General features: G+C 42.4%; 1 protein-coding gene across 1 annotated transcript; it reads left to right on the forward strand.

The window, feature by feature from the left end:
• Positions 1-2,656: 2,656 nt before the first annotated feature.
• Positions 2,657-12,662, forward strand: LOC136120295 (zinc finger protein 25-like). Its single transcript, XM_065873731.1, has 5 exons — positions 2,657-2,713; positions 5,721-5,765; positions 6,506-6,632; positions 6,923-7,022; positions 11,984-12,662. The coding sequence occupies exons 1-5, from the start codon at positions 2,657-2,659 to the stop codon at positions 12,660-12,662; spliced, it is 1,008 nt and encodes a 335-aa protein (XP_065729803.1).
• Positions 12,663-12,865: the final 203 nt, after the last annotated feature.

Raw genomic sequence — 12,865 nt, forward strand, 5'->3', positions numbered from 1 at the left:
TTAGTGGTTACTATGGAAACCTGTGGTACACTGGGAGTTCCCTGGTGGTCCAGTGGTTAGGAGTCAGCACTTTCACTGGGGCGCGGTGCAGCCAAGAAACAAGACGAGACAAGACAAAAAACCTGTCAAACCTGTCGTACATTAAATCCTGCCATCTTACTACCTACAGAAACAGGGCCCTTAGAACATGAGTGTATAGAAACAATAGACACAGTCTATCCCAGTTACACCGACCTAAGAATCAAGCCTCTCCCAAACGCTGAAGAGGAGTAGTTTTGTGAGGGAGGGAAAAAGCCTGGTGGGATATGCAATAACCTCCCAGACCCAAGTCATAGAATGAAGAGGCCTACCCCCAGGGACTTCAGCCCCAAAGGTGAAACTGATGGCCCTTACCCAAGCCTTAAGAGCTCAGGACAGGGAAGGCCTTAAATATTTACACAGATTCCTGGTATGCATATGCCACCCTACACAGACACAGGGCTATTTGAAGGGAAAGAGTTATGCTTACTGCAGAGAATAAACAGGTGGTACATGGCTTAAACATATTGAAACTCTCAGAAGCAGTACAGATTCCAAAAAAAGGTGGCAATGATTCATTGCTGGGGTCACCAAAAGGAGGATGCAGAGGATAATGGGAAACGACACGGTGGATGCAACTGCCAGAAAGGTGGCCCTAGAACCAGTAACTTGGCAACTACCCTTCATACTTTGAAGGTCAGATCCATCCAATTATTCCCCAATCTACACGAAATGTTAGACAAAACCCCAAAACGGGGCTTCAATAGGGATTTGGGGAGTCATGGGTGGCTAGTTAATGCCCCAAACTGTAGCTTGCCAAGGGAGCAAGCTTGTCAGGGAGGACCATTAAGGATCTCACTATGGGAGGGAAGTCCTAGATAATTAGCTGGTTGAGATCATGGTGACCCCAAGCACGAAAAACGTAAACGGTTGGGTAGTTGAGACCTGCCCCAATGGTGCGATAAATATACTCCAACACCAGAGCCCCCAGAGGCCCCCAGATAAGACCCATTCAAACCAGAGGGACAGACACTGGAGAACACTGGCAGATAGATTTCACTGTCACACTGAGAATATCGGACAATTTCAGATATAAGCATTCCCCACTAGAACTGAAAGGGCAGCTGAAGTGACTAAGGCATTACTAAAAGAAATAATCCCCAGGTTTGGGCTCCCAGGATCCCTACAAAATGATAATGATCCAGCATTTGTGTCTCAAGTGACGAAGGGGATAGTGAGTGCCCTGGGCATAAAATGGACCTTACACTCAGCCTGTCAAGAAAACTGGATTAAGATTCTTCTGACTGCTCTGCTCTACGTGTGGTTAGTCCCCGGTGGGGATAAGTTAAACTTAAATGCACCTGAACTCATGAATGGTAGATCCATTCCCCAAGCCCAAGAAAGGACACCTTAACCCCCTTGGAATGAAACAACTCAAGCTCTCCACGTAGGAGAAACCATGAAAGCTCTCAAAGAATATGGTAACCACGAGCGGCCTGCACACACTGACCTGGTCCTACATCCCTTCCAGCCAGGAGAGTGGGTGTACCTAAAAACATGGAAAACAGGCCGCCCAAGACATCAACTCACTCCTAAGTGGAACGGACAGCACTTAGTGATCCTAACCACCCATTCTGCCCTGAAGTTGCAAGGGATCACTCCGTGGGTACATCACACTCCAATGAAGAGGGCTCCTGAGCCCCAACCTCTGGAGAAATAACCCAAGACAACAGACACCATCCCCCCACCCCCCGCTCCACACGACTCTTGTGAACCTCTCTCCAACCTAAAACTCCTTTTTCAAAAAAAGGCAAAAGATAAGTAATTGTATATGCCAAGCAATAGGGATTTTAGGATAACTGGATTGCCCTAGATTATCTGTTGGCTGACAAGGGAGGGGGTCTGTGCAAGTCAATCCAACATGTTGCTTTTACATCAGTGTAAGTGGCCTGATTAAAGAAAGTGTAGACAGGCTACTAGAAAAACCAACTTGGTTAACAGAAGCCAGCCAGCCTAATCTGGCCAAACAAATTTTGCAACAGGGTAAAACAAGCCCTCCCCAGCATCCTTGGTTTCTACGTTTCCTGGGCCCCTTAAGAACCATTGTCCTCTTGCTGATATATATTTGGGCCATGTAGTTTAAATTGTCTGGCGTCCTTTGTCTCCAAAAGATTAGAATCTATAAAACTTCAAATGGTGGTCGCTCAGGGATACGAAGTCAGGGCTGAGGCCAGTCAACAATCAAACATATCTCAAGGCAGCAGGGGAGAAGTTGTGCTCCTCCACCTGGGGTTATGACAACACCCAAACTCGGCAGGAAGCAGTTGCAGAAGACAGACCCTCGGCCCTCAGCACCCGTCAAGAATGAGGGGCAGGTCAAAAGAAAGAGGGGGGATTTGCCACTTTGCCAAAGGCCACTAGGGTCCCCTGGGAAAAATAAGATGGAATCTAAGTGATAAGGTCTAACCTCTTCTTTTGTGCTTAGTCTAGTTTCACTGGCCTGTAGAGGGCCGTGTGCAGAGGCCTTGCACCTAACCCATCGCATCAGAGCTCCCAGAGCAGAAGCGCCGTGCGCTGTGCTGGACACCCCAACTTGGCCTGAAGTGAGCGGAAGCCTGCGCAGGACATTCAATTCAAGATGGCGGTGGCAGCAGCCGGTCGTGTGCAGACGCTGTACCCGGCACTTCGGTCTGAGGTGCGTGAGCAACACGCCTAACCCTCACCCAGGAGATCTCCACCCCGCCCGCCACTGACAAGAACCCTATAAAGTAGCCCCACTAATGGTCTTTACAGGAGAACATGTGCTCTAGAGCGCCAGTTTGCACCTCTCCATTCTTTGACCACAGAATAAAGCTTTCTTTTGCTTCTCAAGTAGACCCTTCTTGGGGCCCGACTCCAAAGGGTCGGGAACACACCTTCTTAATATTGAACTCCCCTGAGGAGTAAATCCGTCTCCAAGCTTTTTCAAATTTTTCTCTTTAAATATTACCCAGACGAGTTAGCTATTGGTCATCATATTTGTGTAATCAATATAAATTTGTGTTTGTGTTCTTCGGAATTATCCCACTCAGTACTAACTTCAACCATTGTTAGCTTCAATTTGCAGGCATTTTAATAAAATCTGTAAGATGTATTTCCCATTTTGTCGTAACTTCATACTCACAGGCCCACAACGAAAACCCTTGGGTTCAAACTCAAATTCCAGAGTTAAGTCCTCAAATTTCTAGTGAAAGCCGGTCCTGCCGGGAGAGTTCTTGAAACGGAGTAGGTACGGACGCCACCGCAAGATTCCTGGCACAGTGCGCCTGTGCGTCATCCCCCAGTGGACCTTTTGCCGGGAAGGGGGTTGGGGACCGGGGCGGGAAACGCAGTGCTGGAATCAGGTGGAACGCGCCGGGGCCACACCTCACGCGCGCCTGGCCTCTCGCTGCGCATGTGCGGCGCCTCAGGGCGGGCGTTCTGGGAGATGTAGTTTGCAGTCGGAGGTAACACGCTCCAGCGAGCCCCGCGCGAGGCGGCTTCTTCTGCGCATGTGTGCGCTCCAAGTCCTCACGGTGGTGACCCCGCGCGGGGGTGAGGCCCGAGAGGTTAAGCCCCTCACCTGGCTGGCCTTGGTCGGGGCTGGAGGTGCGCCGTGCAGAGGAGGATGGCGCGGGTATGAGGCGGGTGGGGAGTAATAGAGCTCAGCCGGACTTCGGGTAGAGGCGTGGACCGGCGTGTGTCAAAAGCTACAGTGACCCTTCCCAGCCCGAGTCCGCGAGCCCCGGGTGGGCGGGCTCCCGGGACTGCGTTCTTGCGGGTCGGGGATCGGGCGATGCAGGGGCTGTGCAGGTGTGGCGACCCGGAGCGCATCCACCAGTGGCCGGAGCGCACAAGTGTTTAATGCCCTCTGGGGTGTGGAAAGAGAACCAGGCTTTACTGAAGGTCTGAATTGTTGCCGGTGGAATGCTACCTGCTTTTCCAAAGGTGTCTAGCTTTAACCCCACAGCAACCCTGTAAGTCAGTTTTTCAAACTATGGGTTGAAACCCAGTACGGTCGTGAGTATGGGTGATGAAATCTGTTCAGTTAGTAAAGACTAGTATTTTTATTTGCCAGTGCTTTTAAAAAGTTGGGTTATAATTTACGTAGAATAATTTGCACGTAACTTACAGAGAATAAAAATGTAAAAATTGTTGTATACACCCATTTAACCACCACACCATCAAAATACAAAACCTTTTAATCCCCCAGAAAGTTCTGAACCTTCCCAGTCAATCATTCTCCCCGTATGCTGAGAAACAACCAGTTTTCCACTTTCTACAGGTTAATTTTGCCTTTATAGAACATCATATAAATGGAATTCTATAGTATGTACTCTTGTATGTGAACATTTAAAAAAATAAAATACTGTAAAATATCACATATGTATCCCATGTAATAAGCATTGTTTCATGAAACTTACTATAGCTACATATGTATTTTTTTTCAATGACTATTTTTTGAGCATCTATGAGCCAAACACTTTCCTGGTGCTGGCTATTGACTATTCAGACAAAAATCCCTGCCTTTACGAAATTTTAGTTTTAGTTAAGTAGAGACAGTCAATAAACAATAAGCATAATAAATCAGTAAATTATGTAGTATACTAGAAGGTGATGTGTTATACACAAAGAAAAAGTAGATCAGGGCAAGGGAAATGGGAGAAGGGTTAATTTTAAATTAGGTAGACAGGGAGCCCTCCTTGGTATCTGATGAAAGTCTTGATGAAATAGTGGAAGTGGGTGCTGGCCAGAGGGAACGGCTAGCATGGATGTGAGTGCGCACACACACACACAAACACACACACACACCTACATTAACGTTAGGTTGTTTTGTAAAATATATTCGTTAGCTTAATTTAAAAAGGGGTGGGTGGGTAAAGTCACTGGTACAACACAGGTATTATTTCCAATTTTACTGAGGCTCAGGAAGGTGAAGTGACTTGCTCAAGGTCAAATAGACAGCAGGTAAATTCAAGCCCAGATATTTGTTTCCAACTCTCCTACTTTTTACAACATGTCTCCCAGCCTAAAACACAGCATTTAACTGAACTCTGCTCCTCCTCAGCTTAAACCACAGGGACCTGCACCTCAGTTCCCCTGGGGCAGATTCCAGACAGACTGTTGAATGAATCTCACCATGTGGACACTATATTTCCAAGTGTATAGATGTCTTTGCGTAGATCCTTGGTCCCACTGAGAGCCCAATACTGGTGCATCCTACTTTCAAACTGTAGCCTATCTGTAGTCCTACAGCCCTGGTTGGAGTCCACAGAACGCATGACTAGAGGGTCAGAGAAGGGTGTACATCAACTACCACTTACATTTTGATAAATTTCTGACAACATCATTTTTGATGATTACAAGTTTACTTGGGGGGTATATATCTATTTGACTAACCAGTTCTTTAATTTGCTCCAACTTTAAGTTTGTTAAAAAGTGCTACAACAGATATCCTTGTAGCTAAATCTTAGTGCAAATCTGTGGTTTTCTCTCAATGAATTCTGGAGGACCGTGGGGGAAATTCTCCCACAGTGGCTTCTTCAACCCAACTGTTGAGGCAGCTGTGTATGGGTTGTTATGGTCACCTGTGTCAGGGTTTATTACACCAGTGGCTCTGGAATCTTCAAGTCATACCTGGTCTCACATGGCTCATTCTCTTAAACCTATCTCTGTCTTCATAGATCTCTGCTTTCACCCAAGGGTTACAGAAAATGACCAAGTCCCAGGTGAGTTAGTTTGTTTTGCTATACAGGACCAGTAGTACAGGATTGTAAAAATGACCACATGAGCTGAAATAGTTCAAAGCAATCTTAATAATCAATGAGATTTGCCCCATTGGTTACAATTATTCTGTGACCTTAAACTTTTTTGTCAGAACATTGAATCCTCTCTTGGCTATACAAGTATAGGAAAATGAAAAATAATAAAAACAAATATTTAGTACACTGTAATTTGAAACATTGAGAAAGTGTTTTATTCTTCGTTAAAAAGCTTATCAAGAGCGGTTTGAACAGTGCCTTCTCATTGTATAACTTTTGACACTGAGTAAGCATTTTTTCTATGGCTTGACATATTGGCAAATTGGATCAGCTTCCAATATTTGATCCTTTGCATTTAGGACAGTCAGTTCTGGACATGTAGTGGGTACTCAGTAAATATTTGTTTAATGACTTATTATTAAATGAATGGCCTAATGGGTAATTATTTCACAAGTATAAAGTATTTCAAATATGAGTTTTGTGTCATGCACAAAATAGAACATAAATCTAGACAAACAGGCATCAAAGCACAGTGCTGGAGAAACAGAATGAGACCAGTTTAGTGCAATATCCCCCAAAACGAAGTGGGACTAAATTTTGGGAAGCATTGTCAACTAATGAACATGGTTAGAAACAAGTTGCCATGCATTTTTTCCATTTTATGCATTATAGATCATTTTAGTTGGAATAGGAATGTGTTGTTACAGAGACCAGTAACATTCAAGGACGTAGCTGTGGATTTCACCCAGGAGGAGTGGCAGTATCTGGACCCTCCCCAGAGGGATCTGTACCGGGACGTGATGCTGGAGAACTATATCAACCTCATCTCAGTGGGTGAGGACCATTTCCCAGTGTTGATTGGTATGCACCTGGTTGACTGCTTTTCCTTTCTCAGTTGCTCCAAATTGCCAGCCCTCTGAAATACTTTTACTAGTGTAGCTCTGAGTCTCAGTTGATGACAACTGACAATCTTTGGGGAGACATGGCTACACGTTTGTTTAAAAAACCTCTTTTTAAGGTACAAGTGAGCACCTTTATCAGGCAGTCCCTGATGAAGCTGAGAGTTCAAAGGACCTGAAGCCCAAGTAGCTAGGTCCAAATCCCTTATCATTTCTCATTGACAGGATGTAAAACCACCAAGCCTGCTCTGATCTACAAATTGGAACAAGGAGAAGAGCCATGGATGGTGGAGAGAGAAATCTCAAGTTGGAGATACCCAGGTGAGTTAGGTGAAGAGTTGTGTGGATGGAAGTGAATGAAATGAAGTTCACAGTTGGTTAATGAGGGCTGGCATCTTTGAGAAATATGCTTCAGATTCTCTTCTTAAAGGCCTCGGACCTTTGGAAATAACTGGGGACAGTTAACATAAGTTTCATATCTACCTGAACACCATTTCTGTGTACCACCATCACATATTAGTGTGGGTTTTTTTGCATGGCTGTTAGAGAGTTACAGTTTCTCCTTCAGGTGTATTCTGCCTGTGATCCCTATCAACTTCATTTAGGACCTTGAGAAGATATTTTTCTCTTTTTTAAAATTGTGACAAAATATAGACAACATAAAATTTACCATTTTAACCATTTTTAAGTGTACAGTTTAGTGGTATTAAGTACATTCACATTGTTGTAAGACCATTACCACCATCCATCTCTAGAACTCTTTCATCATCACAAACTGAAACCATTAAACAATAACTCTGTTCCACCTTCCCCCAGCCACTGGTACCCACTATTCTACTTTCTATAGCTACGAATTTGACTATTCTAGATACCTCGTATAAGTGGAATCTTAGAATATTTGTCCTCTTGTGTCTGATTTATTTCACTTAGCATAATATCTCAGAGTTCATCTATATTGTAGCATGTGTCAGAGTGTCATTCCTTTTTATGGCTGAATAATATTCCATTGTAGTATATACCACATTTTATTTATCCATTCATCTACCAGTGAACATTTGAGTTGTTAACCTTTTAGTTGTTGTGAATATTCCTTCTATGAACATTGGTGTACAAATATCTGTTTGAGTCCCTGCTTTCAATTCTTTCAGGTATATACTCAGAAGGGAAATTGCTGGATCATGTGGTAATTCTCTATTTACATTTTTAAGGAATTCCCATGATATTTTCCACAGCTACTGTACAATTTTATATTCCCACCACAAGGCACAAGTGTTCCAATTTCTCCACATCCTCACCAACACTTGTTATTTTCTAGTTTTTTAAAATAAATAGTCATCCTAATTGGTATGAAGTGTATCTCATTATGGGTTTGATTTGCATTTCCCTAGTGATTAGTGATGTTGAGCATCTTTTCATGTGCTTATTGGCCATTTGTATATCTTCTTTGAAGAAGTGTCTATTCAAGTTCTTTGCCTATTTTATTTTATTTTAATGTATTTATTTTATTTTATTTTTGGCTGCACTGGGTCTTTGTTGCTGTGCAGGATTTTTTTAGTTGTGGTGAGCGGGGGCTACTCTTCCTTGTGGTGCATGGGCTTCTCATTGCGGTGGCTTCTCTTGTTGCGTAGCACAGGCTCTAGGCGCATGGGCTGTAGTAGTTGTGGCTTGCGGACTCTAGAGCGCAGGCTCAGTAGTTGTGGTGCACGGGCTTAGTTGCTCCGTGGTATGTGGGATCTTCCCAGACCAGGGCTCGAACCCATGTCCCCTGCACTGGCAGGTGGATTCTTAACCACTGTGCCACCAGAGAAGCCCCCGTCTTTGCCTATTTTAAAACTGGGTTGTTTATATATTCTGGATATTAATCCTTTACAAAATATATGATTTGCAAGTATTTTCTCACATTCTGTGGGAATGTAAAATTGTGCAATAGCTGTGGAAAATATCATGGGAATTCCTTAAAAATGTAAATGGAGAATAGAGAATTACCACATGATCCAGCAATTTCCCTTAATAGTGTCCTTTGACACAAAAAAGGTTTTAATTTTGATGAAATCCAGGGGCTTCCCTGGTGGCGCAGTTGTTGAGAACCCGCCTGCCAGTTTACCTATTTTTTCTTTTGTTGCCTATGCTTTTGGTGTTATATCCAAGAAATCATTGCCAAATCCAACTCCATGAGGCTTTTTTCTGTATTTTCATCTAAGTGTTTTATCTTTTTTTTTTTTTTTTTTTTGGCCACTCTGCAGTCACGTGGGAAATTAGGTCCCCAATTAGGGATCGAACCTGCAGCCCCTGCAGTGGAAGTGCAGAGTCTTAACTACTGGACCACCAGGGAAGTCCCAAATAAGTGTTTTATAATTTTAGCTCTTTAAGTCTTTGCTCCATTTTCAGTTTATTTTTGTATATGACATAAGATAAGGATACAACTTCATTCTTTTGCATGTAGGTATCCAGTTTTCCTACCACCATTTATTGAAAAGACTGTCCTTTCCCCATTGAATGATCTTGCTACTCTTGTAGAAAATCATTTAACCATATACATGAGGGTTTATTTCTGGGCTCTCTATTCTATTCCTTTGGTCTGTCTATCTGTCTTTATGTCATTACCACACTGTCTTGATCACTGTGGCTTTGTAGTATGTTTTATAATCAGGAAGTGTTAGTTATCCAACTTTGTTCTTTTTTTGGAGTGTTTCACTACTTGGAGTCCCTTGAGATTCTATGTGAATTTTAAGATGGATGTTTCTATCTCTGCTAAAAAGTCACTGGGGTTGGACCTAGAGTCTTTGATCTTCATTTCTCTAGCATTCTAGCCTACCCACCATCACTCTTGCGTTGTCATAGTGTCTTTTTTTTTTTTAACATTGTATTAATTTCCCAGGGCTGCAATTTAAAAACCACCACAGGGCTTCCCTGGTGGCGCAGTGGTTGAGAGTCCATCTGCCGATGCAGGGGACGCAGGTTCGTACCCCGGTCTGGGAAGATCCCACATGCCGTGGAGCGGCTGGGCCCGTGAGCCTTGGCCGCTGAGCCTGCACGTCCGGAGCCTGTGCTCTGCAACGGGAGAGGCCACAACAGTGAGAGGCCCACGTACAGCAAAAAAAAAAAAAAAAAAATTACCACAAACTAGGCTTAAAACAACAGAAATTAATTGTCTTACAGGTATGGAGGCCAGAAGTTCAAACTCAAGGAACTTCTGGCCTCATGGAGTTTGGGGCCCAGCATGGTGGTACATGAAAGCACTCTGGTTCCCCAACCTGTGAACTTTCTGAACCCCCTCCTTTAGGGTTTTTATGGAGGCCCCATTACATAGGCACGATTAATTAAATCATTGGCCACTGGTGAGTACTTCAGTCTCCAGCCCTTCTCCCCTCTCTGGAAGTTGAGGCATGGAACTGAAAGTTCCAGCCCTCTAATCACATGGTTGGCTCCACTGGCAACCAGCCCCAATCCTTAGATGCTTCCCATAAGTCACTTATTAACATAACAAAAGACACCTTTATGACTCCCATCACTTAGGAAATTACAAGGGTTTTTGGAGCTCTGTGCCAGAAACAGGGACAAAGATGAAATATATATTTCTTATTATAAATCACAGTATCACTGGGATAAAAGATATGTGTTGAAGCCTCTGGGGTTCCAGTGGTAGATACAGAATAGAAATTTACTCATTTTCTTTAAAGAGTGATGACTTACATGTTGGGAACTGGGCCAGAAAGCTCGGTAGGATTGTTAAATTCTGAGCCAAGTGGTGCCTTTATTGCTCTGGATATAGGCAGCGTAAGTGTAACAGTAGTCAGGTACTGTCAGAAGTTTATAAAATATCAATAGATGAAAATGAAGATTGATAGGAATTTAGATACAGGGTGAAAAATCTACTGCTTAAGATTACATTAATAGAATCCAGCTGCTTGGAAAACATGATATAAAGCAGAAAGTGGCAAGAACATAGTTGTCTGCGGATCAGTAATAATAAATATAATTATATCTAACTAGTGAAACATTACATGCTAGGCAGTATTCTGAGTACTTAAAGCAATTGACTCGTTTAATCCTCACAAAACCCTGTAAGATAGGGCTATTATTATCCTTTTTTTATAGAAGGGGAAATTGAGGCCCAAAGAGATTAACTTGACCTGTGCCACACATCTAATTAGTGATGAAACTAAGATTGTAATCTGGATTCAGAGCCCACGTGCTTAATGACAGTTCATTTTCCATCTGTGGTAGGTAGAGAGCAAGGTAGGGAGAGCATTTAAAAGTCAGGATTGATTCAGTATCTATGAACTATTATAGAATAATATGATACACTCAGTTATCAGAATTTAGCAGTGACTAATCCTGAAGCAAGGTTGGCTTATCCTATGGCATATTTTCCTCTTACTGGACATGGGAATTCCTATGCCCTCACACCTATACAAGAATGAATTACCATTATACTGGCTACAAAAGTGTTCCTGTTTACAAGTAGAATTGATGGTTTTATAAAATCAGTTTCATGCTGCTGGATGAATAGACAAGAGCTCAGAGACATTGGAAGCAAACAGACAAGTGAAGATTAAACTACAGCAATCCAACAATGAGTTGATGAGACACTAGCTCAAATCTCTCTGTTCCTCGTCTGGTCCTTCCTTTATTTCCTCTAATCACCATTTTACCCTAGTCACTTTTATTTCTCCTAGATGGGCTCTTCCCATTGACCCTGTAGCAGCTGTTCTTCTTTGTTCCTTTTTACTACTTCTTGACATTATTTCCATTTTTCTCCCCAGTTTACAAAGTCTTGTTTGCATATAGTCAAATATATTTATGTTCATTGTCATATTATCTAGTTCTTTTACTACTACTACAGTTCTTTTAAAAGTTGTGGCTTTCCTGCTAAGCTCAGGGGTATAGATTCCATTTAGCCTTGGTATTTCTTTTAGATATGGATACTGGGTCTGCAAGTAAAGATTCAATCTCACAATAGGGCAAAAAGCTATGAGTCATAATACATTAGCAGAAATATTCACCGACATATAGTTTATTATGCTTCCTTCTAGAAAAAGTCTGGCAAGTTGATGACCACATGGAGAGGCACCAAGAGAACCAAGGAACACTATTCAGGCATGTTGCATTCACTGACCAGAAAACTGTGATGGAGGAAAAGCGTAACAATTGTACTGCACTTGAAAATAGATGTCATCTGAGCACAGCCTTTGTTTCTTCAAAACAAAGACTCCAAAGACGTGACTCGTATGGTAGAAGTTTTAACTATTTAGACTTATTTAGTGGTAACAGAAGATATGCAAGAAAGAATGAATGTAGTGAATGTGGAAAAGCCTTCTTCCAGAAGTCAGACCTCATTATACATAAGAGAACTCATACAGGAGAAAAGCCCTTTGTATGTACTGAGTGTGGTAAAGCCTTCAGCAAGAAATCAAATCTCGTTATACATCTGAGGATCCATACTCTAGAGAAACCTTATGAGTGTACTGAATGTAGAAAAGCTTTCTCCCATAAGTCACACCTCATTGAACATCAGAGAATTCACACTGGGGAGAAACCCTATGAGTGTAATGAGTGTGGGAAAGCCTTTTTCCAAAAATCACACCTCAGTATTCACCAGAGGACTCATACTGGGGAGAAACCCTACGTGTGTGATGAATGTGGGAGAGCCTTCAGCATGAAGTCACACCTCTTTGTACATCGGAGAATACACACAGGAGAGAAACCTTATGTGTGTGCCAGGTGTGAGAGAGCTTTCAGTGAAGTGTCCTGCCTTATTAGACATAAGAAAATCCATACTGGGGAGAAACCTTATGAATGTAATGAGTGTAAAAAAGCCTTTTCTGAGAAGTCTGACCTCATTATACATCACAGAACTCACACAGGAGAAAAACCCTATGAATGCAATCAGTGTGGGAAAGCCTTCAGACATAGCTCAGCCCTCTGTCGCCATAAGAGGACTCATAAAGAAAAAGTTTCTTAAAAGAGACACTAATGTGGGAATATCTTCAACTAAAAATTACAGTGACAGAAAGCCTTCATTAGAAATCAAACCTTATTATGTATCAAGAAATCTTAAGAAGAAGCCTATTAATTCAACAAATTTAGAAAAGTATGTAGCTATGTTTCTGTAGAAATCATATTTCAGATGTGATGCCAAAGTATTTCTAGAAGATATTGCAGAAA

Source organism: Phocoena phocoena, chromosome 3 (assembly GCF_963924675.1).
Source record: "Phocoena phocoena chromosome 3, mPhoPho1.1, whole genome shotgun sequence".
Lineage (NCBI taxonomy): Eukaryota > Metazoa > Chordata > Mammalia > Artiodactyla > Phocoenidae > Phocoena > Phocoena phocoena.

Coding starts and splice junctions, on each gene's coding strand:
- LOC136120295 (XM_065873731.1), top strand. CDS start 2,657: ATGGCGGTGGCAGCAGCCGGTCGTGTGCAGACGCTGTACCCGGCACTT. Junction 6,633..6,922: donor TATCAACCTCATCTCAGTGG/GTGAGGACCATT, acceptor TCTCATTGACAG/GATGTAAAACCACCAAGCCT. Junction 7,023..11,983: donor AGTTGGAGATACCCAGGTGA/GTTAGGTGAAGA, acceptor AAGATATGCAAG/AAAGAATGAATGTAGTGAAT.